At 45.0% G+C, this 23203-nt stretch overlaps 1 protein-coding gene across 5 annotated transcripts in view; it reads left to right on the forward strand.

Moving 5' to 3' along the window:
• COL14A1 (collagen type XIV alpha 1 chain) overlaps positions 1 to 23203 on the forward strand; it is a 430812-nt gene that overhangs the window by 186583 nt on the left and 221026 nt on the right. For 4 of the 5 annotated variants that reach the window (XM_068237960.1, XM_068237961.1, XM_068237962.1 and 1 more), the window contains one exon: positions 22497 to 22613. The exons of the other annotated variant lie outside the window; for it this stretch is intronic. In XM_068237960.1, the coding sequence (XP_068094061.1) occupies positions 22497 to 22613 (117 nt within the window). The remainder of the gene's footprint in view (positions 1 to 22496; positions 22614 to 23203) is intronic. 5 annotated transcript variants of the gene reach the window in all.

The following is a 23203-nucleotide window of genomic DNA, read 5'->3' on the forward strand; positions in this document are numbered from 1 at the left end:
CTACCAGAATCCTTGCTTCTCAAATTGTCTGTGACTCCACCTGCTCAGCCAGAAGGCCAAATAAATTTGCCCCTCTACAGGCAATAACTTAGCCTACGTTACGAAAAGTCCTCCAGTGGAGGACAACACTGTCATTAATGGTGGTGGAATTTATGCAGAGCTGGGAATTCTTGTGGATAACTGTTATCACTAAAGTCCCCGAGAGATGTAACCAACCAGATGTGATTCAATACATAGTCCTCCTTCCCAAAACTAGCAATATCTTCATGTGTTGGAGAAGGCCTTAATGTGAATGTTTATGACCAAAAAGTTAGTATTGTTTTCAACAATTGTAATGCCAATGTAGAGTCTGTTGTACTCTGTTGTGCTTTTTGGTAGTCATCTGTTTTAACTTTCTTGCTTTTTATCTTTCTAATGCACTTTATTGTGGTTTTCATTTCAGGTTCATTAAGAGTACATGACTGTATATACTGTGTGTAATTATGTTTTTATTCTTATGTGAAACATGGGCTCTGAATTATCAGTGTATGATGCCTGTGATAAACCAGAATACTTATCAACCCCACCAGAGCGGTCAAAGCCCCACCTAGATTCAACTAGTTACACTCATGTCTAAGGCAAAACAGTACTTAAGGGAAGGGAGTTGCAAAACTTTTGTCTCCCTTGCACCATAGAGAATCAGCTGAGATCCACCATAGGATTATTTTTTTAAAACAACGGTGTAGAGGTACTGTATTTTTCAGAATGCTCAAAATATAAGGAATCCCGACTTACGAGCGCCTGCCGATAGAAACCGACAACCCACTGTGATGTCGTGGACTCCCTGTATTGTCCACATATCCTCCTCCACTCCCCTGTGTAAACAAAAAGCAGTGGTAGCGAGTCTCTGACCTCATCCATCGGACCCCGCGGCGATCAGAGATCTCTCCCACACTTCTCCCCTAGTGCCAACTTCTGCTGATTGCATCATTACACGTGGCCAGCACTAGGGGAGCAGTGAGGGAGAGGGGAGGTCTCTGATTGCCACAGGCTCTGAAGGGTATACATTTACTTTTAGCAAGCAGAAAACTGTAGATGGGGGTCTGCTGTGTCTCTGAACATCCTGTGAATGGTACATTTAGCTTGCTGGAACACTCACAATGATGCACTGTATTCAGAGATCGGATATATTGCTGTATTACTCCTGTAGTCGGCTGCCACAGGGCTCATCTGCCGGGAAATGCAGATGTCATATTATTTGGGGCTGGGATGGAACAAGTGCCAAAAAACACAAGCCTGGGGGGGTCTTGCTGATGTACAGAGATTATCCCAGTGCCCCTCACTCTGCACACAGCACTGCAATATACATGTGGGGGATGTTCGTTCTATTAGAAAATACATTTTACATTCTCTTTGTTCTGTAGATTGCAGCTGGTAAAAGCAACATTCTGCCAAAACAGAGAGATTAAATAATATCCTATCTATCTATCTATCTATCTATCTATCTATCTATCTATCTATCTATCTATCTATCTATCATCTATCTATAGGTTAGGGCATACGTGTCAAACTCTTGCCCACTTTGCATTATTTGTATCCTACTCTTGATCACCAGGAAAGCTATACTGGAGGTAAAGCCCTGGATCCACAGGGAAGCCATATGGGGGGGGGGGGGGGGGGGGAGCTCTATACACCTGGAAACTGTATAGGGGAGATAGAACCACTAAACACCAGGCAACTGTATAGGAGAGGAAGGGAGAACCACTAAACACCAGGAAACTGTATGTGAGAGAGAGGGAGGTCAATTAGACACCAAGGAACTGTATAGAGGGGGGGGGGGGGGAGGGGGCACTAGACACCAGGGGAGGTGAGGGTTAGGGGTTATGTAGTAAAAGTTATTTGTTTAGGGATAGCTGATTGGAGGGAAAAGTGTACAAAAACCCTCTGAAAGCACTGTTGCACAGCCACTAGAAGAACATTGGTATCAGCACATTACCAGTAACTACTGGCATTACATGGCACCAAAATTAAAAGACCCGTCTACACATAGCTGCTGCATGGTGCTGATAGCTCCCAATTCTGGTAGATCGTATTGGATTGCACAATAAACTCTTGTTACTATGACAAGACCCCCAACAGACACAGGGATGTGTCTAAAAGTGCCAATACACACTAATCGTGGGGGCGGAGCTCTGAAAGTGGAGGGCAGTTATGTCACTCCTTGATTTTAGAGCTATAGCTCTCTACTACAGACCACATGATTCTTTAAAGGACAACTGAAGTGAGAGGGATATGGAGCCCTCCATATTTATTTCCTTTTGAGCAATACTAGTTGCCTAACTTTCCTAATGATCCTCTGACTCTAATACTTTTAGCTGAACAAGCATGCTGCAGATCAGATGTTTCTGACATTATTGTCAGATTTGACAAGATGAGCTGCATGCTTGTTTCTTGTGTGATTCAGACACTACTGCAGCCAAATAGATCAGCACAAAAGAGAGGCAACTGGTATTGTTTAAAATGAAATAAATATGGCAGACTCCATATCCCTCTCACTTCAGTTGTCCTTCAATGGCTGCTGCTGCTTACTTACTCAAGGCTCTTGAATTAACCCTTATCAGCTTCCTAACAGAAGGAGAGAGCTCAACGATGACATCAGTGTGCTGCTGCTCTGCACAGTCCAATCAGAATGTCCTGACCTGTCTGTGTTTATACTGGAGTACCCAGGAGAAATGTGAGGCCAGGAGGCTGACTGTGCTGTCTGGCTAGGCTGTCTAGAGCCATCTGAATAAAGTTACATGCTCACCAGAATATGGATAAGGGAACCCACGATGACATGATCCGGTAAACGATCGCCCTCCGATCCATGTACCTACCACGGAAACATGCGACAGCACACGGCAGCACAAACAAGAGTTCAAACAATTGTAGCACTTGACGCAGGAGTCGTCAGAGCTTAACCACTTGAGGACCACTGTGCTAAACTCCCCTAAAGACCAGGCCATTTTTGTGGAAATTGGCCACTGTAGCTTAAAGGCCTTGCTGCAGGGCCGCACAACACAGCACACTAGTGATCCCCCCCCTTTTCTCCCCACCAACAGAGCTCCTTGTTGGCGGGCTCTGATCACCCCCCTAGTGTTTATTTTTTATAAATATTTGCCTCTTTATTTTGTTATTTTTTTTTTACTATTTATTTATTTTTTAAACCCCTCCCCCTAGCCAGCCAATCCTGGCGATCAGCTGTCATAGGCTTCTGCCTATGAGAGCCGATCGCTCTCTAATGTCCCAGGGGGACAGCCGTGTCATGCGGCTGTCCCCAGTACAGCGCTGCTGCAGATCGCAGCGCTGTGCACAGTTATTAGACGGCGGTTTCGACCGTCTAACAGTCTCCGAGCGGCGATCCCTGCTGGGAGACTGAAGGCCGAGCAGAGCTCCGCTTACCAAGCAGGAGATGCGCGCGCACATCTCCTGCAGTAGCCGGCCCCAGGACTTGACGCCAATTGGCGTTAGGCGGTCCTGGGGCTGCTGCCGCGTCCACGCCCATTGGCGTGACGCAGTCTTCAGGTAGTTAAAGATCTCATTCACAATGACTGTAGTAATCATAGCACGCCACAAAAAAGATTGTTTGTTTAACCGTGCACAAAATCATGGAAACAATTGCTCGTCGTGCAAGAAATCGCTGGTCATGGGAAAAATCAAGCGAAAAGTTGTCTCGTGGGTATGTGCCTTAAAGTGAACTCGAGGTGAGAGGGATATGGAAGCTGCCATATTTATTTCCTTGTGAACAATGCCAGTTGCCTGGCAGCCCTTTTGATCTTCTGGCATAAGTGGTGTCTGAGTCAAAACCTGGGAACAAGCAAATGGCTAATGCAGTAAGCTGAGCCAGAGTACCTGATCTGCTGCATGCTTGTTCAGGGTCTGTGGCTAAAAGTATTAGAGGCAGAGGATCAGGAGGACTGCCAGGCAACTGGTATTGTTTAAAAGGAAATAAATATGGCAGCCTCCATATCTGTCTCACCTCATGTTCTCTTTGACAAGGCTAGCTGGATGGATTTGCATACTGATTGGCAGGAGAGACATTTCCCATATGTCTTTCTTTCCATCCCCCCCCCCCCCCCCTTAGAGTTCTGCTCTAGAACTGGGCAGGTTTCCACAAGCCTCAAATCCCCCTTTTAAACAGAGGCAGCCCAGGGCTGAAATAGCAGTTTATTGCCTTGTTAAATGCTGCGGCGCTGCAGACTGGGTAGAATTAATATTTACGTTGGGGCGAGTCGTGTTTTCTCGTTGCCGGAGATGGGACGTTCCTGAATGTATGGAGCTCTGTGTGAGTTCCTGGATTACAGTATGTGGAATAACAGTGTGTAGGCACTTAGTATTGGGGATAGGCAGCCCCCACACCCTGCAGTTACTCCGGTTACTGCTAAGCTTGGGAAATTCAGAAGATTAGCCGAAAGAGGTAGATCATTGTAGCATTGTCAATAATAGCTGGTAAACACCATACAATTTTACAATTGATCAGAAATGACATCCCATAAGGTTTCCCTTAGGGCACGTTTCCACTATCGCGAATCCGCATGCGTTGTCCGCATGCGGACTTGCATAGCCAATACAAGTGGATGACCCTGTTTCCACTTTCAGTAATCCTGAGCGTTTTCTGTGCGGGAGAAATCTGCACGGAAGAGTCGTCAGAATTCGCACCCCGCACACCTCTATGGGCTTGATTCACAAAGCGGTGCTAACTGTTAGCACGCCTGTGAAAACCCCCTTAGCACGTCTAAACAAGCTTTTTGCGCGTAAAACTTTACACGCGCACTGCACAGAGCGCAGGGCGCTCCGCGCGAAGTGCCCATTAAAGCCTATGGGATTTAGCGCGCATAAAACTTTGCACGCGTAAAACTTTGCGCGCGCAAAGTTAGCGCACGATCTGATTGAGAAATCCGGTGCTAACCTACTTAGCACCCTGGTTAGCACGTCTAAAGACTTTAGACGTGCTAAGTAGGTTAGCACCACTTTGTGAATCAAGCTCCATGTGAATTGCCGCTAATGTATTTAATAGGGGAATATGCGGTTTTGGCATAGGTATTTTACCGCGATTTCACATAGAAACTAATTTTAAATCACACAGGCAGTGACATGGTTAAAATCGCATAAATTCTAACCTATGTGAAATCGCAGTAAAATACGCATGCGGAATCGCACTCGCATGCGATTTCGTCAGCGGCAATTCCGCACCGCACAAGTGGAAACGGGCCCTTACTGGCACAATTTTTAGTAAATGATCATATTTTTCAATCAGATTATTCTTATCGTGTTGTGTGAAAATTTAAATTCTGATGGGCCCAAAACAATCGAATCACCAGTCAGCTCAGAACTGCTTATTCAGCATGACAAATACTTTTATATGGGATGGCTATGGGGGTGTCAGGTGTTCAGATATGGTGCCGGCCCGTACAATTAGCACGGGGACTCAGCAAGGTAGCGCAGCCGCATTGGCAATCATATTGAAGGGCACATTCAGCCACAGGGATGGGAATAATGATTGGCAATCACAGCGCCATGGAAAATGCTGGCGCTATATGAATCACTAATGAGTTTGGCTATATGGTGATTAGTGTAAGAGGGGAGAGGTTCACTCTTGGAGTGAAAAGGTGTAGGGTAGTGTTAGGAGCGGAGAGGTGGAGGTTAGTGTTAGGAGTGGAGAGGGCATCAGTTAGTGTTAGGAGTGGAGAGGGCATCAGTTAGTGTTAGGAGTGGAGAGGGCATCAGTTAGTGTTAGGAGTGGAGAGTGGAGGTTAGTGTTAAGAGTGAAGAGGTGTAGGTTAGTGTTAGGAGTGGAGAAGGGTAGGCTCATGTTAGGAGTGGAGAGGGGGAAGGTTAGTGTTAGGAGTGAGAGGGGGAAGGTTAGTGTTAGGAGTGAGAGGGGGAAGGTTAGTGTTAGGAGTGGAGAGGGGGAAGGTTAATGTTAGGAGTGGAGAGGGCATCAGTTAGTGTTAGGAGTGGAGAGGGGGAAGATTAGTGTTGGAAGTGGAGAGGGCAGAGGTTAGTGTTAGGAGTGGAGAGGTGGAGGTTAGTGTTAGGAGTGGAGAGGAGGAAGGTTAGTGTTAGGAGTGGAGAGGGCAGAGGTTAGTGTTAGGAGTGGAGAGGAGGAAGGTTAGTGTTAGGAGTGGAGAGGGCATCAGTTAGTGTTAGGAGTGGAGAGGGGGAAGGTTAGTGTTGGGAGTGGAGAGGGCTGAGGTTAGTGTTAGGAGTGGAGAGGAGGAAGGTTAGTGTTGGGAGTGGAGAGGGCTGAGGTTAGTGTTAGGAGTGGAGAGGAGGAAGGTTAGTGTTAGGAGTGGAGAGGGCATCAGTTAGTGTTAGGAGTGGAGAGGGGGAAGGTTAGTGTTGGGAGTGGAGAGGGCTGAGGTTAGTGTTAGGAGTGGAGAGGAGGGAGGTTAGTGTTAGGAGTGGAGAGGGAATCAGTTAGTGTTAACAGTGGAGAGGGGGAAGATTAGTGTTGGGAGTGGAGAGGGCAGAGGTTAGTGTTAGGAGTGGAGAGGAGGAAGGTTAGTGTTAGGAGTGGAGAGGAGGAAGGTTAGTGTTAGGAGTGGAGAGCAGGAAGGTTAGTGTTAGGAGTGGAGAGGGGGAAGGTTAGTGTTAGGAGTGGAGAGGGCAGAGGTTAGTGTTAGGAGTGGAGAGGAGGAAGGTTAGTGTTAGGAGTGGAGAGGGCATCAGTTAGTGTTAGGAGTGGAGAGGGGGAAGGTTAGTGTTGGGAGTGGAGAAGGCTGAGGTTAGTGTTAGGAGTGGAGAGGAGGAAGGTTAGTGTTGGGAGTGGAGAGGGCATCAGTTAGTGTTAGGAGTGGAGAGGGGGAAGGTTAGTGTTAGGAGTGGAGAGGAGGAAGGTTAGTGTTAGGAGTGGGAGGGGGAAGATTAGTGTTGGGAGTGGAGAGGGCTTAGGTTAGTGTTAGGAGTGGAGAGGAGGAAGGTTAGTGTTAGGAGTGGAGAGGGGGAAGGTTAGTGTTAGGAGTGGAGAGGGCATCAGTTAGTGTTAGGAGTGGAGAGGGGGAAAGTTAGTGTTGGGAGTGGAGAGGGCAGAGGTTAGTGTTAGGAGTGGAGAGGAGGAGGTTAGTGTTAGGAGTGGAGAGGAGGAAGGTTAGTGTTAGGAGTGGAGAGGGCATCAGTTAGTGTTAGGAGTGGAAAGAGGGAAGGTTAGTGTTGGGAATGGAGAAAGCAGAGGTTAGTGTTAGGAGTGGAGAGGGCATCAGTTAGTGTTAATAGTGGAGAGGGGGAAGGTTAGTGTTAGGAGTGGAGAGGGAAGGTTAATGTTGGGAGTGGAGAGGGCAGAGGTTAGTGTTAGGAGTGGAGAGTGGGAAAGTTAGAGTTACGAGTGGAGAAATAGGGGAAGGTTAGCGTGAGAACAGGAGATGTATATTTGTCGAGACATTACAGATATACGTATTATCAGTAATCTACTGCACCAACCTTCCTAGTGTCTTTGCTATATGGGAATGCATTACATCCTTACTTCTTGTATACATACCCAGCCAACCTCTGGCTGTGTAGGATCTCTCCTTACTGTAGATTAAATGCGTTATTGGAGTTAGTGACGCACGTTGTATCAAAATGATGCTGTTTTGTTTCCTGCTTTGTGCTGACTTATGAGCCAAGAGACAGAGAAAGGAGAACTCTGGGTAGCTGTAATACTAATTTCCTGTTTGTAATGGTTTTCAGCAGTTTTCTAAAACAGGTAATAGCTGCAGTCTGAACATGTAAACTTATATTGATGGTATCAGTTACATGATGCCTTGTGTGTTGATGGCATTTATTATAGTTGATGTAGAGTTGCCCTTTAAATGTTTGCCTTAGCTGCAGCTGAATGAAGCGGTGGGCCCCGGATCCCGCCGTAGCTGTCAGCGCCGCTTGTCTGTCGCTGCTCCAGGGGATGCACCATTCAGTGGGCTCAGGAGTGTTTGCCAAATCCTCTTTTTTTACACCAGGTGCTTTAAGGTGAGCAGAAGCACCCGGAGTCTTGGGTGACATTATTACAAATGATAAATCACGCAGCTCTTGGCTGCGGTTGGTGATTCTCGTACAGACAGGTTTTATGAAAAGCGGTCATGTATGCGGGCGGCAGATTAAGCCGTTACCTCCGGCGGGAAGATAAGGAGATTTGCACAACAAGCTGGTCGGGCTCAGCTTCATTTTTATTGGGATTGCCTGTGTGCCACCCAGGTAGCTCCCATAAGCAACTATTAAAATCCATTTTCAGTTTAACCACTTGAGGACCACAGTGTTAAACCCCCCTAAAGACCAGGTCATTTTTCTCAAATTGGGCCACTGCAGCTTTAAGGCCTTGCTGCAGGGCCGCACAACTCAGCACACAAGTGATTCCCCACCCCCTCTTCTCCCCACCAACAGAGCTCTCTGTTGGTGGGGTCTGATCGCTCCCCCAATGTTTATTTTTTTAAGTAAATATTTATTTCTTTATTTTTCTATTACATTTTACTATTTTTTTATTTATATTTGTACCCGTCCCTCACTCCCTCCCCCCCACCAGCCAATCGCCATGATCAGCTGTCATAGTCATTAACCTATGACAGCCGATCACCCCTGTCTCCCCCAGGGGACAGCTGTGTCACACGGCTGTCCCCAGTACATCGCTGCTGTAGATCGCAGCGCTGTACTAAGTAAATAGACGGCAAACCGCTGTCTAACAGTCTCCTGTTAGACTGTTGCAGTGTAGCAACTCACGTTTGGCGGACTCTTCCATTAGTCCGGGGCCCATGCGTTCCTGTCTTCATCCCCCACTGGCTACATCTTCTCAGTGACCTGGCGCCATATTACATAATAAGATGCTCCAGGTCACAGAAGAGAGGCGCCCCTGAGAGGATGAAAACGGTAATGCATGTAGCCGTGTACTAATAGAGTAGCCCACTAGTTGGGACACCTGAGTCTCTAGACTAACAAAAACTCTGCAGGGGTCCCGGAGACCATAGTAAAGTTGGGGGGAAGCCTGGGGGGCCAGGCAGCCAGCTTGGGGTCCCGGGGGTCTGGCAGGGGTTCCACCAGGTTAATTCAGCCTAGAGACCCCATTGTAACTATAACCGGCCCAAATGATGGCCACACTTGCTAAGGAATTGTGGGGGAGCAGTGGGAGGGGAGGGTTAGATAGGCCACTCTTGTTTTTGTGTAAGGAAAGACTATGATGCCTGCAGTAGGTTCGTGACCCATGCGGGGGAAGGGGGAGGGGGTAGAGGGATTAGTAACGTAGGAAGTGGACGCCCATTAAAGTTTCGTTAAGGGGCCCCATGATTTGAAGTTATTCCCCTTCTGGTTGGATATAAGTAGGGCAGCAGGTCACAGGAATGTCTGCTCCGTTTAGGCAGTGCAGATAAAGTTTGTCTTTCGCCCCATAATGCTCAGCAGTCACCTCAGCAAACCCATCCTGGTTTGCCCGCTGACTTCAGGCTAAAGGTCACGCTGAGCATTATGGGATGGAAGTTCACCATTGGTGAAACATACTGCAGTGAACTACCCTCTACCCTCCCTACCATTGGCATGTGTAGTTTTCACTGATTAGCGCAAAGTTTATCCCATCTTTTAGTAGGAAAAACATTGATTCTCTGTGTCCCCAGCGTTTTCTGTTTGTGTCCTGTGTCCACTTGTTGTCATTTGCCGCTTAAGCGACATCTCAGCATTTTCCATAATTCTGTGCAGATGGAATTTGCAATACAGACACAATGCCTTTTGTTCTGGCAACCTTCTCACTGCTAGCTTACACAATAAGATGCAATAAAGAGGAAGTGAGTGGGGTTAATGGTTACATTCCTGCTCAAGTCACATTTCAGCCAGGAATACCATTCCTTGGCAGGCCTTAGTGATAGACCTCACTGGTTGTAACCAATGCCAAAATTTGCCCCATAGGCCAACTTTCTTGTGCTGAGACATGTTTCTGTGTGCAACACCTGTTTACTGCATAGAAACCCCACCCCTTCATACTTAAGGCCCTCCCATGCACAGGAATAGCCTGCTTCCATTTAGATGTACAAAAGCCCTGCCGATGCAGAGCAAAAGTGTGTCCCACCTTTCCCAAGCTGCAGTCCCCTCCTGACTTTCCATATGTAGCTGCCACTTCTGTGTACGGCAATTCCTCTCTTCCTTGTGTAGCCCCTCTCCTATATATAGCTCCCCATTTTCAGCTTTCCTCTTCTACTTGCAGTAAGATCTGCCAAATACAGCCACCCTCCATCAAGTTCAAACTTCCCCCTTAGATGGCAGATGCCATGGGCTGTGGCCTAGAGATGACCTTTACACAAAACCAGTCCTTGTCACCACTAAACATTGATTTGAGTTCACAGTATCATCTCACCTTGCTGGCCTGGACTGGCACTAAGGCAGTGTTGTCTACTTCACAGAGACACACCAAGAGTCTTGATGGTGAAAGAGATGAATTTCTTCTAAATAGAACTGTTGCTGTGCAAACTAAATTATTTGTGGAATCTGGTTTGTAAGGAGAGCTTATAAATAGCTTTGTTTGCAGTAAAGTTTCTGTGGTCTATTGCAGTTTATAGCAAACCTGAAGTGAAAACAAATTGATGAGATAAACATTTGTACTCATAGTCCTAATACTAATTAGGACTTTACTGGAAGGCAATAGTCTTATTTTGTATTTAAAAATTTAAAACGTTGGTTTAAAGCAAGTCTGAAGTGAACCCCCCCCCCCCAAAAAAAACAAAAACAAATACCTATGGATAGGGAAGGCTCTGGGTCCTATAGAACCTACCCGTTCCTCTTACGGTCCCCTCGTTCCACCGCTGTCACCCCCGATTCAATCTCACGCCACTTTGGGATCCCGAGTGTTCCTGAAGATGGGCGTCTCTGCGCTGTTCAGGCGCTCGTGTACGCCCATCTTCAGGAGCACTCGGGATCCTGAAGCCTTCGGTGGCAGCACAGAGCAATATTCGACCCATCGGTCAAATACTGCTAACGTGTGAGAGGAAGGCTCTATAGCATAGTTCCTCAACCCTGTCCTCAAGGCCTACCAACAGTACATATTTTGCAGAAAACCACAAACATTAACCTCCTCAGCGGTATGGACGACTATACACGTCCATCACCGCCGGAGGTCGCCGCTCAGGCCCTGCTGGGCCGATTTGAGCGAAATAAAAAGCAGCACACGCAGCCGGCACTTTGCCAGCCGCGTGTGCTGCCTGATCGCCGCCGCTCTGCGGCGATCCGCCGCGAACAGCGGCAAAAGAGGGTCCCCCCAGCCGCCCGAGCCCTGCGCAGCCGGAACAAAAGTTCCGGCCAGCGCTAAGGGCTGGATTGGAGGCGGCTGACGTCAGGACGTCGGCTGACGTCCATGATGTCACTCCGCTCGTCGCTATGGCGACGATGTAAGCAAAACAAGGAAGGCTGCTCATTGCGGCCTTCCTTGTTTATTCTGGGCGCCGGAGGCGATCGGAAGAACGCCTCCGGAGCGCCCTCTAGTGGGCTTTCATGCAGCCAACTTTCAGTTGGCTGCATGAAACAGTTTTTTTTTTTAATTAAAAAAAACCCTCCCGCAGCCGCCCTGGCGATCTTAATAGACCGCCAGGGAGGTTAACAGGCAAGGTAATTAGTGTCTCAGCAGAGCTGATTAACTACCTCTTTGGATTTCCACAAAACATGCACTGTTGGTGGGCCTTGAGGACAGGGTTGGGGAACACTGCCTATAGGACCCAGATCCTTCCCTCTTCATAGGTACTGTATCTGTTTTTTACTCACTTCAGATTGCTTTAAAGTTTTTGTTGTGTGAGGTGAACGACAACAGTCTTTCTATGCTTTTCAGCTCCCATATAGGCAAATCTTCAATTATTCTTCTGATCTTTTTTTCTGCAATCAGGACTGTTTAGTCGCTGCACAGAATTCTACAGTCTTAACCCTTGCAGTGAGAAAAAAGGAGCACAAGTTAGAATTGGGACATTACATACACTTTTATCACATTGTGTTACATTTTGCTTCAGTACCCTTTAAATTTCATATTAGCTGTTTGTTTCCCCCTTTTTTTATTGTTTTGATCCCCTCTTTTTCCTTTTCTTATTTTTCTCTTTCTTTCTTTCTCATTTCTTTTCCTTTCAGTTTTCTTTTTTTTGTTCACTTTTCTTATATTACTTTCCCCTTCTTTTCCTGGTTGGTCTCAGCAAATTTGTATGAGGCCATGTAGAGGAGGGCCAGGGGCGTAACTAGAAATCACTGGACCTTCCTGCAAAACTTTGGAGGGGCCCCCTTGCTTTCTGCATAGGTAAACTGAAAAGCAATTGTTCAATGTTCTTCAATTGGCTAGTGCTCAGTTGAATGCAGCTTTCCCCATGCAGATAAAAACAGCAGTGATGTACTGTACGCATTTTCTCTATCAATTACATTAGCTTCTGTGATAAAAAAAAGTGCATATTTTCACACATACAGACCCACATGGTGTGCAGAAAACACATACAGAGAAACCACCAGACGAGTGTGCTCCCAGCCTCAGCACTTCGGGAGGGGTAGAGAGGTTGGGGGCAGAGTGCTGTACACAAGGCCCTGCGGAACACTGAATAAGGACTGTTTACAAATCTTTGGGCTTGATTCACTAAGACAGATAGCATGCTTTATCCGAGTTAATACGCTTTATCAGAGATAACACAGCTTATCCAAGTTAACACGACTTATCAGAGATAACACGCCTTATCAAAGTTAACGCAGCTTATCAGAGTAGCATAACGAGCGCTACGAACTTATGCCTGCTAATTGGCAATGACGAGAGCTCCACTCGTCCTACCCTGAGCCCCTGCTGGTTCGTAGCGCTCACGATGCTACTCTGATAAGGTGTGTTAACTTTGATAAGGCGTGTTATCTCTGATAAGGCGTGTTAACTCGGATAAGGCGTGTTATCTCTGATAGTGCATGTTAACTCAGATAAGGCACGCTATTTGGCTTAGTGAATCTAGCCCTTTGTCTGCAAAACTTTGTATGATTCCTTATCAGTGGCTGAGCAGATGCAGTCATTAGAACAATTTTGCTGAGAGCTGAATTTTTTTTCTCTCCGTGCCCTTAAGCCACACGCTCAACATCGGTCTTTTATGCAGCACAATTGTTGAACAACTTTTGTTGTGAAACAAGTTGAACAACCAAAAAAAAGTTGCTTGCTATTGTTCAAAGAACTGATAAGACTGATAAACAGTTGGATTGACGTCTTACCAGTCTTATCAGTTCTTTGAACAATAGCATTTTTTGGGTTGTTCAACTTGTTTCACAACAAAAGTTGTTAATTGTGCTGCATAAAAGACCGATGTTGAGGGTGAGTATGGGCCTTTAGTTGTCAGTTTCTCTAGACAGGGAAAATAAAATTCTCCCCCCACAGGGCCTACTGCAGGGTCTATTGTTACGCCACTGACAAATCAAGAGTAAATAAAGCTATTAAAGCACATATCAGTCCCGAGGCCTGCAAGAAAAATTAACCGGAAAGCCTGACAAGGAGAGTTCTCTCAATTGCCCTTGTACGACATCCGCTCCTCCCAAATTTTATTGAAACGGTCAAGGTTTTTTCACACTGGGATAGAAAACCTTGTCCATAAGCATTAATATATCCAAATGTTGTTTAACTAGAGTAATATCAAGATCCGGGGACCTCCATTTTACTGTAAAGCGATGCACGAGCAGCTAGAAGCATACATCGATATATAAATCAGAAGACCCCGGGAACATCGTCATAGCTGGTTTTGTTTATTCCACATTTCATAGTATGTCTCCAAGTCAGGTGTTTCCCTTCTACGTCACTACTCAGTAATTTCCAAAATATAATTTTTCTTCTGGGTTGGAGCTCTGAGGTATTTGGCCAATGCATGTTCTTTCATTGCAACGTGTTCTCAAGTTCCTAATTGTTGTGTGGACGCCATAACTGTGCAATGTATATTCAAAATATGTTCCGCAAGGCCATCTGGACAGACGTCCTTCAGGTCTGGACATGACTCGGAATACCATTCCTTCATCTTGAAAGCTGAATGCAGGAAAATGTGTAAAGTGCTGAGGGGATCAAGCCATGGACTCAACAGTGTATATCAAAATATGTATCAATCTTCTTTAAAAAAAGACTCCTGACAATCTAGGTTGTGAAGGAAGATGTTCCTTGAAAAAAAAAAATCTGACCTCTTCTTTAATCTATATTAAATTATATTATTATTTGTTTTGTTCATCAATTTGTATTGCTGTTGTTTTTTTGTTTATCAATAATATTTTTTTTTATTTATCTGTTCACACTGTATTCGTTTTTAACTTGATCATAATAATTTTGTAATAATAATTTTTATATTTTTAGTCTGTTTGGTTTTTCGTTTATCTTTTTCAGATGCCATTTATATTCTGTCTTATTTGTGTTCTCTTATAATTTTGATATACCGGTACATTTTTATTGTTATTCATTTTTTACATATTTATGTGGTTTTTTTTTTCCTTCATTGTATTGATAATTTACAATAAGAAATTAGATTTTGCTCCACAGAGACTAAGTGAACACTGATATAAAGACTTTAAGTGCAGGTTGGTGAACTCGCCAGTAATCCAAATTATTATTTATGTGTAGATGTAAATGTTAGTTGTCTGTGCTTCTGTGCCATTCATACAGCTTTTACATAACTAAAAATAAAAATGTACAATTTTAAATTCAAAGTACAAAATAAATAATTATTATGGTTAATGTGTTGTTCTACAGATTAATTTATTCAAAATATTGTTACAATTTTTTTTTTAATTCCTAAACTACCATATATACTTGACTATAAGTCTAGAAATGTAGGTCTGACTTGCTGAATAAAAGTAAAGGGGTCAACTTATACACAAGCAACACTGAGCACACTGAGTAATGTGTGTACTATTAGTGACATTCCCATTTGCCACAATTTTCCCAGTGGTAAGTGACACATTCTTGATAAAGGAAAAGGGACAGGAGGGGTTAGTGGCTGCAATAAGTCATGCAGTGTGGTCATTAACCCCTCCTGGTCCCCAAGTGCAGCCATTAACTTTGATGGATAGACTTATACTTGAGTCAATTAAAAGTACCATCTTTAGATGGTTCAAATATTGGAGTCGACTTATACACGAGGTCAACTTATATTTGAGGATATACGGTAGTTATTTTACCTCTACGAATTGGGCCAATTATTAACTCTCTTCAGTTTTATTAATTCTATCATCATTCTATTAGTTATGTTGAGCTGGTGGCACAAGTACTGTAGTATTTTCCATTAATGGAGTTGTAGTTTCCATTTTGTCTTCAAGACATGTCTTCGTTCAAACAGGTGGATGGGGTCCATGGGATGGGCATTGGTTTGTTCTTTGTTGGTGATGGGGATATAGCTGTTGTATTGTTATGCCATGATTTTTGTTGTGTTTTATTCTATATCATTTTACTATTTGCATGTTGCCTTTCGTATGACTAGCAGGTTTAACTGTGGGAATATGTTATTTAAATGTTGTGAAATGCATGAGATAAAATGTACAACCGTTATTTTGTGTTACGTCATTGAATTTATAGATAGACTATCCTGTTTTTGAAAAAAATAATTTCAGGAAAAAAAGTATTTCTTTTACTTTTGGATCTATAGTGAGGAAAGGGTTAAAACATATTGTATTAAACAACTACAGCTGGGGAAAATGCCCTTTTTAATGGAATGCTGGTCCCTGTTAGGGCTCCTACACACGTCCAAACAATCTGCCCAACTATCTTCTGAACTTGGTCTGTTGGAAGATAGTTGGGTGTGTGTACAGCTGGCAAACAACAAGACGACCAATCGACCGATAACAGGTTGTTTGCCAGATCCAACCAGTGGATCAACCTGCCCAACTATCATGCAGGTTGGCTGCGGGTGTACTAGTCTTTTGAAAAACGTTGTTGTTTTTGAATGCGGACACGTTGTGCAGCTTTTTGTTTAGCTTGTACGCATAGTATTTAAGTGAGTTGGTTGTTGAGTCGTTTGGTGTATGTATACGTACTTGTCTTGCAAACAACTTGTTGTGTGGTTGGTCATGGTGTGCGGTTGGCTGTGCATTACGTTGGACGTGTGTATAAGCCTCAAGTGCTTAATATTTATGTGTGTGGGGGAGGTTGGTGTTTGTTTTTGCTGCTCTATGTCCCTAAAGGCTCTTAACCACTTTAGTACCAGCACCCTCTGCCCCCTTAAGGACCAGAGGGTACTGGTACAGTAAACCGCCGCTTCCCGACGAATCGCCGCTAAAATCCGCCGGTCACGTCGCTCTGTCCCCGCTGCAGGCTGCTCTCTCGGCAGAGCGCTGTGCGACGGTCAGGTGCCGCTTTCATTGGCTCCTGACCCTGTCAATCAATGTAAGCCAATGGGAACGGCTTACAGGAATGACAGGGCCAGGAGCCAATGAAAACGGCTCCTGCCCGGCTCACAGTGCTCTGCCGTCACAGAGGCAGCAGGGCAGCACATTGCGGCGGGGTCAGAGCGGCGGGGACAGGCGGGGGCGCGCGGTGAATGGGACGTAGAGTTTATGTCCGGTCAGAACCGCAGCACCACCCGCCCGCCGTAGATTTAAACTGCGTCGGTCCGCAGGTAGTTAAACATGTGCAATTATTCCACCCAACTATGATCTAAACTTGGTCTGTTGGTTGATAGTTGGGCGTGTGTACACTAGCAAAAGACAAGACGTTCAACTGATAACAGGCAGTTTGCCCAATCTAACCGGAGAATCAACTGCCCAACTGTCATGCAGGTTGGTCACGTGTGTACAACTCTTTTGAATAACTTTGTTGTTTTTGAATGTGGACGCGTTGTGCAGCTTGTTTTAGCTTGTGTGCATAGTATTTAAGTGAGTTGGTTGTTTAGTTGGTTGGCGTGTGTGTACCTACTTGTTGTGTAAACAACTTGTTGTGCCAGGTTGGCCACATGTGTTCAAGTAGTTTGAACAACTTGTTGTTTTTGAATGCGGACTTATTGGTGCGCACACAGCAATTATATATTTAAATGAGTTGGTCGTTGATCAGCTCGTATGTACGTACTTGTCATGTAAACAACAAGTTGTGCATCTAATCGTGGTGCCGGTGGTTGTGCATAAGTTGCACGTCGCACGTGTGTATTGAGCCTAGTCATCCTGCTTATTTTATCCTTTCTATGTTCAAGAAATAGAGTAGAGTCAGTTCAGCAGCAGTTTTTTCATTGTTTCAAGTTTTTAAATACTTGTAGCAGGGATTTTAAACTCCAGTCCTCAAGGGCCGAGTTCCTCAAACATTTTGGCACAGCTGAAATAAATTGATGGGACTGAATCAGAAAAGGCATGGTTTATCTAGTAGAACACATTTCTCCATGCAGGGCATCCATCAGGGGGGGGCAACTGACACTGCAGTGAGGGGCCCAGGGCTTCTGGGGCCCTGCCCCACCCCCCCACCCCAAAGCGTTGGAAGGGTCGCATGTGCTGGCTGTGAGCCTGTGGCTCACTAACCAGCACACCGTGTTCCAGCACTGAGAGAAGAGTGACATCAGCGCTTGAACGTGGGGAGAAGATGAGTGAGCCCGCTACATTGGACTTTCTATACTGGAGCTGGAACCACCTATACCTAGCTACCTATACTGGGGCACCACCTATACCTGGCTACCTATACTGGGTCACCACCTATACTTGACTTCCTTTACTGAGGGCACCACCTGTACCTGGCTACCTATACTGGGGCACCACCTATACTTGGCTACTTATACTGGTGCGCCTATAGCTTGCTACGTATACTGGGGGGCACCTGTACCTGGCTAACCTATACTGGTGCACCACCCATACCAGTCTACCTATACTGGGGGCAACACTTATAGTTGAATACCTATACTGGGGCACCTGTATCTTTCTGGCCTATACTGGGGCACCAGCTATACCAGGCTACCTATACTGGGGGCATCTACACCAGGTTACCTATACTGGGGCACCACCTATACCTGGCTACCTATACTAGGGGCACCTATGCCTGGATACCTATAATGGGGGCACCTATATCTGGCTAGAGCAGGGGGACGAGCTCAGACAGAAAGGGACAAGAGGTGATAAAAGAGGCACAGGGGGAACAGAGCGAACAAAAGAGGCAAAATAAATGAGACGGAACATGAGGTCACACAGAGGGACACAAGAGGCACAAACTGAGGTGAGACAGAGGGGGACAAAAGAGGCACAGGAAGAAAAGAGGGGGACAAAAGAGAACAGATAAAGGATAAGAACGGACCTACAAGTCCCTAACTCTTTTGTTAACCGGGTACTACCTGTATTTTGCTAGTATTTGGCTCCACCCACAACATGCCATGGTCACTCCCACTTTTTGCTGCATCACGCTGTGCATGCTGCTTTCTTCAGTGTCAGAGCCATGCACATTTTTCGCCACAGCGCACTTCGCGCATGATCATGGGGGTGGGGTGGCTATTGAGCGAGCACAGCAACCAGTGGGTGGGCCCAGGGAGGGGGGGCAGGCCTGATGATGTGTGAGGGGCCCCAAAATTTCTGATGGCGGCCCTGTCTCCATGTCCCAGTCCATCCTAAACCCTGGCATGGATATGGCCCTCTAGGACTGGAGTTCAATATCTCTGACTTGTAGTCATCAGAGCTACTGAGTAGTGCCGCACAATGTTTACCCAGCAGTTCCGGACATTTAAGAACCCAGAGAAAAGAGATTCTCAATGATAAGAGCTGAACATCACCCTTTTTTATGACTGGTACAATCCAAAACACTTTTTGAATACCTTAAAAAAGTATTAAAAAACAGTAGTAAGAATACGAGCTAATAATATAAAAGTTTAATTTGCTAATTGAAGAACCAGCGCCTAAGTTGTAGGCCTAGGATATACTGCAAACTTGCACTGAATTCATCGGAAACTGTCTGCTGTGAGGTGGTACAAATTTGCAACCCTTGCCTGGGTCACAGGAGAGCACAGTGATGATTGCTAAAAGATGAATTAGTTAATATATTAATCCAGCAGCATTAACACACTGGCAGTGATTTTTTATTATATTTAATAAACCCAGTACAATCAACTAGATGTATTAAGAAATCTAAACTGCCAGTACCACCTATTTTTTTTTAATTCAATCCTGATTTGCTAGACGACTTCAGCCAATCACCTCGCTGCTCATGCTTCTTAAACCAGGGCCAAAGTCACTTGCTACAAAGTACAAGCAGCCATTTATTTCTATTGATGACTGCTGATTATACTGAAAGGGATATTTTCCGAAGGAGGAAGTATTGGTTTCAAATGAAATGCACCTTGTCCATCTGTTCTGTGCTGAGATGGTGCTGAATGCGGTTGTTCGGGATCCAAACCACGTGGTGCCAAGATAGAACATCAACACTAGAAATGCTCACTTACGTCACAGATTTCAGAATAATATCTTAAGTGGATAAGCCATTCATCCCACAGGGTTTTGGTTAGACCATGCATGTCAAACTCCGGCCAATGGACCAAATCTGGCCCATAGAGCCATTAAATTTGTCCTCCCAGTGGTTTCTCCACTTTGCATTATGTTGGGCCCACTCTAGACCACCAGGGAAGCTATATCGGAGGGGAAACCCAAAATCACCAGGGAAACCATATGGGGAAATACCTAGACATCAGGAAATTGTATAGTGGTGGGGGGGGGGGGGGGGGGGGGGGGTAAATAACTAGACTCCAAGAAATTGTATAGGGGAGGGAGGACCACTAAGAACCAGGGAACTGTATAGGGGATGGAGGTGGCCATTTGACATTGAGGTTGGCCCACGACTTGGTCCCGCTGTTCAATTTCGGCCCACTGTGTATTTGAGTTTGACAACCCTGGGTTACAGACTAACCAGCAAGCTCATGGTGAACCAGAACTAAATGGAGTTTGTTTTCCATAGCATCTTAGTAAGGGGGCTTTTTGGACCATTGTAGCTCCTTACACACTCCAATGAGTTCTGGGTCACCATGAGCTTGCTGGTTAGTCTGTACCTCTCGGTGTTACAAGCCCTACTGCATAGAGGCACATTAATCCATGCCATGCACTGATGAGGAGCAAACAATCTGAAACAGTCTGTATGCATGTTGGATTATTATGGCTCTGTACAAATTACAAGCTGACACATCATTGCATTCCAGCAGATCTGGAGGTGTGTTTAGCTTTCAAGGACAACAATAGGTGATTTGCATATTTCAGCAGTGATGCATTGTGGGAGACATCTCAGGGCTCACTCGAATTATCGCAAATACTTTCTGTTTTAGGAAAGCTAACCTTTGTTAACCCTGAGTTAGACAAACCCATTGCTCAGGGTTAAACCCAGTTGCATGCACCACAAACTTTTTAGGTGTATCAAACCCTATAATAGGCATTCTTTTCAGCTGGAGATGCATTCTCTACAACCTCATCTATTCAATCGCAATTCAATTTCAGCAGAAAATGTATTCAAGAATCAATAGAAACACTCGCTGTTCTCTTGCAGAGTACAATCATCCACAAGGCAGGCTAAGCAGGTTCCCAGGGCCTAGTAGGTGTCAACGGGCCCAGCTACCACCTTTTTTGCTCGCTATCCTACTTCAGCTTAATTGGAAGCCAAAGTCACATCTAATTGTTATTGTTACTACTCTGCGAAGACATTGCAGGGGCCCCAAGGAGCAGAATTAAGCTGGAGGGGTGACCTGGAGTGGACTGGCAGCTGGCTCGGGGCCCTGTGACAATTGCCCAGGTTGCCTATATGGTAGCGCCGGCCCTGCACTCAGATGTGACTTATTGCACGGACGCTTCTCCACTGCCGTGTCAAGCGCTAGCAAGCAACCAGCGGCTGCATGTGAGAAACTGACGGTGGATTTACCGCTTTCTGCCTCCCGCGAGAAATAGGCCAAACAGTCAGCAACTTTTAACAGTCATCAGCTTGAACAGTCAGCAACTTCCCCACACGGCAAAGTCTGTTTCCAGGTTTAATTAAACCGACGGTGTCACTTTACACCTGCCATAAACTCCATCGGGTTTGCTTTTTTCTCACCTTTTATCCACACTTTTTTTCTTATTTTTCAAACGTACCCTTTCATGCGCAGGAACTCCCAGCATTCCGCCTGCAGTAGCTGCACATACGTGTGAGTGGAACATGGAAACTATGCGAATTCATTAACATGTGCCCTATCCACCTCGCAGCTACGATATTGGATCATTCCCCCTTGAGGTACTTCTACCACCTCACACACACACGAAGTGCTATCGGCCAAGTTTACTCTTCAGGCAGCGTTCTACTGATGCTGACACTTCCAGTCCTGTCTTGCCCAGAATAGAGCTACCGAGTTTCAAAGGAAAGAAAAAAATACCGCTTACTATATTTAAATGATTCATTTTTATTTGTTGCCAAATTTAAATTATAGCCGTATCTAAAAATGACATTAGTTAATAATGTTGCGACTTTGGTTGTTGCATGATAATGAGATATGGAAGATGCCACATTTGTTAACTTTTAAATAATGCCAATTGCCTGGCTGTTCTGCTGATCTCTTGCCTCTGAAGATACCCATCGACAAAATAATCCAGGTTGTGCAATCCTGCCACATTCACACACCAGAATGAGGAAAAAATGTAATCTGTGTGATGGCTGGAGCAAGACAGGCCAGTTTGAGTGTTTCTGTACCCATAGATATCCTAGGATCCTCACGTACAACAGCCTCTAGGGTTTCCTCAGAATTCTGTGAAAAATAAAAGAGCTCTAGGCATAACTATATTGGGCCAGCCCCTATATCCATTTCACACTGGATGCAATGCGCCAGAATCTGCTGCAAGAGCATCCATGCATTGTTGGGTGACTTGCATGACGACGTGCGGCGGACCGGAAGTTATATAAGTCTTTGGCAATGCAAGTTTTTTTTAAACCGTTTTCATGTTGCGCGCATGTGCGGAAGTGTATTTTCTTGAAATACCCATCCGTGCACTTCGTATTTCCGCCACAGGAAGTGAGCACTAGAGAGCCTCCCCTCCTCTTTGGCTGTCAGCCAGAAGGGAGATTACAGTGTATATCACTGGAGGCTGTTTTTGGCAGTGCGATCGTCAAATCGCGCTGCATCAAAAATGCTGGTTGGCAGTGTGAAACTGGCCTCAGGAGAGATAAAAGTGATGCATCATGGGAAACCACAGTTGCTCACTTGAAGCTGAATTATCACAAATACCTTCTGTTTTAAGATAACAAAATTACACTCAACATAGGTGTTTGTAAGTCAACCCCTATATTTTGTTTTATTAAGTATTGTTGCTAGTTAGAAGAAAGTAGTTTTGTTTTTTGTTGTTGATCTCCGGCTCCTCCCATTAGTCTGTGTTGTCAACGTTGCTTGCCTGACGATGTTCTAACCCCTAACATGACTTGTCTTGTCTCCGTGTGAGTTTACAAGCCTGTGTATATGGTATGTCATGCGGGAACGTATTAGTGTCGTGCGAGGGGCATTACAAGTAACCCATAGAGTCTGGGCTCCGTCACTCACAAGGGGAGAGGATCATTCGGGACTTATTTTTACAGCTTAATAACTTGTTTTGTCTTTTTTACTCTGCAGTGGCGCCACCCACAAAACTGCGACTCCATGTCGTGTCACATGACAGTGTGCAAGTGTCATGGAAGCCCAGCAAAGATAAAGTGAGAGGATATAAGCTGCTCGTGACACCAAAATCAGGTAACCACCCAAGCCTTTCACAGGTGGCACATGAAAGAAATGTTTGTCCTTAAAAAACAAGACCCCGAAACGATTAGTTACGGAGATCTGTAATATTCCCTAAATTATCTATCTAAGGGCTTATTTATGAGCACTTTTCTAAGCGCTGGCAATTTCAAAAGGACATGCTAATGTAATGCTATGTGTGTGATCTCACTTGAGCAATGTAATTTTTTAAAATTCAGGCGGAGAATTAGCAAATGCTTTTTAAAGCAAACCTCAAGCGAAAAGAAAACTTATGATATAATTAAATTTTATGTATAGTAATGATATTGAATAGAACGTTAGTAGCAAAGAAAAGAGTCTCATATTGTCAGTATTACAGCTTTGTTTTTTAATAATTTCTTCATACTGTCACAGTTGCAGTTTTAAAACCAAATTTGTGTCTTTTGTGCTATAAAATAGGTATAATAGTAGTAGTAGTAGTAGTGGAGCACTTCCTCAATAACCGTCTGCGATGTGCCACAGTTGAGCCAGCTGCACATTGGCTCATCAGTCAAGTTGTAGGGATGAAACCGGCACCATCTATGTAGATTATAAGCTCTTTTTAT

The sequence above is a fragment of the Hyperolius riggenbachi genome, chromosome 5, assembly GCF_040937935.1.
Source record: "Hyperolius riggenbachi isolate aHypRig1 chromosome 5, aHypRig1.pri, whole genome shotgun sequence".
NCBI lineage: Eukaryota > Metazoa > Chordata > Amphibia > Anura > Hyperoliidae > Hyperolius > Hyperolius riggenbachi.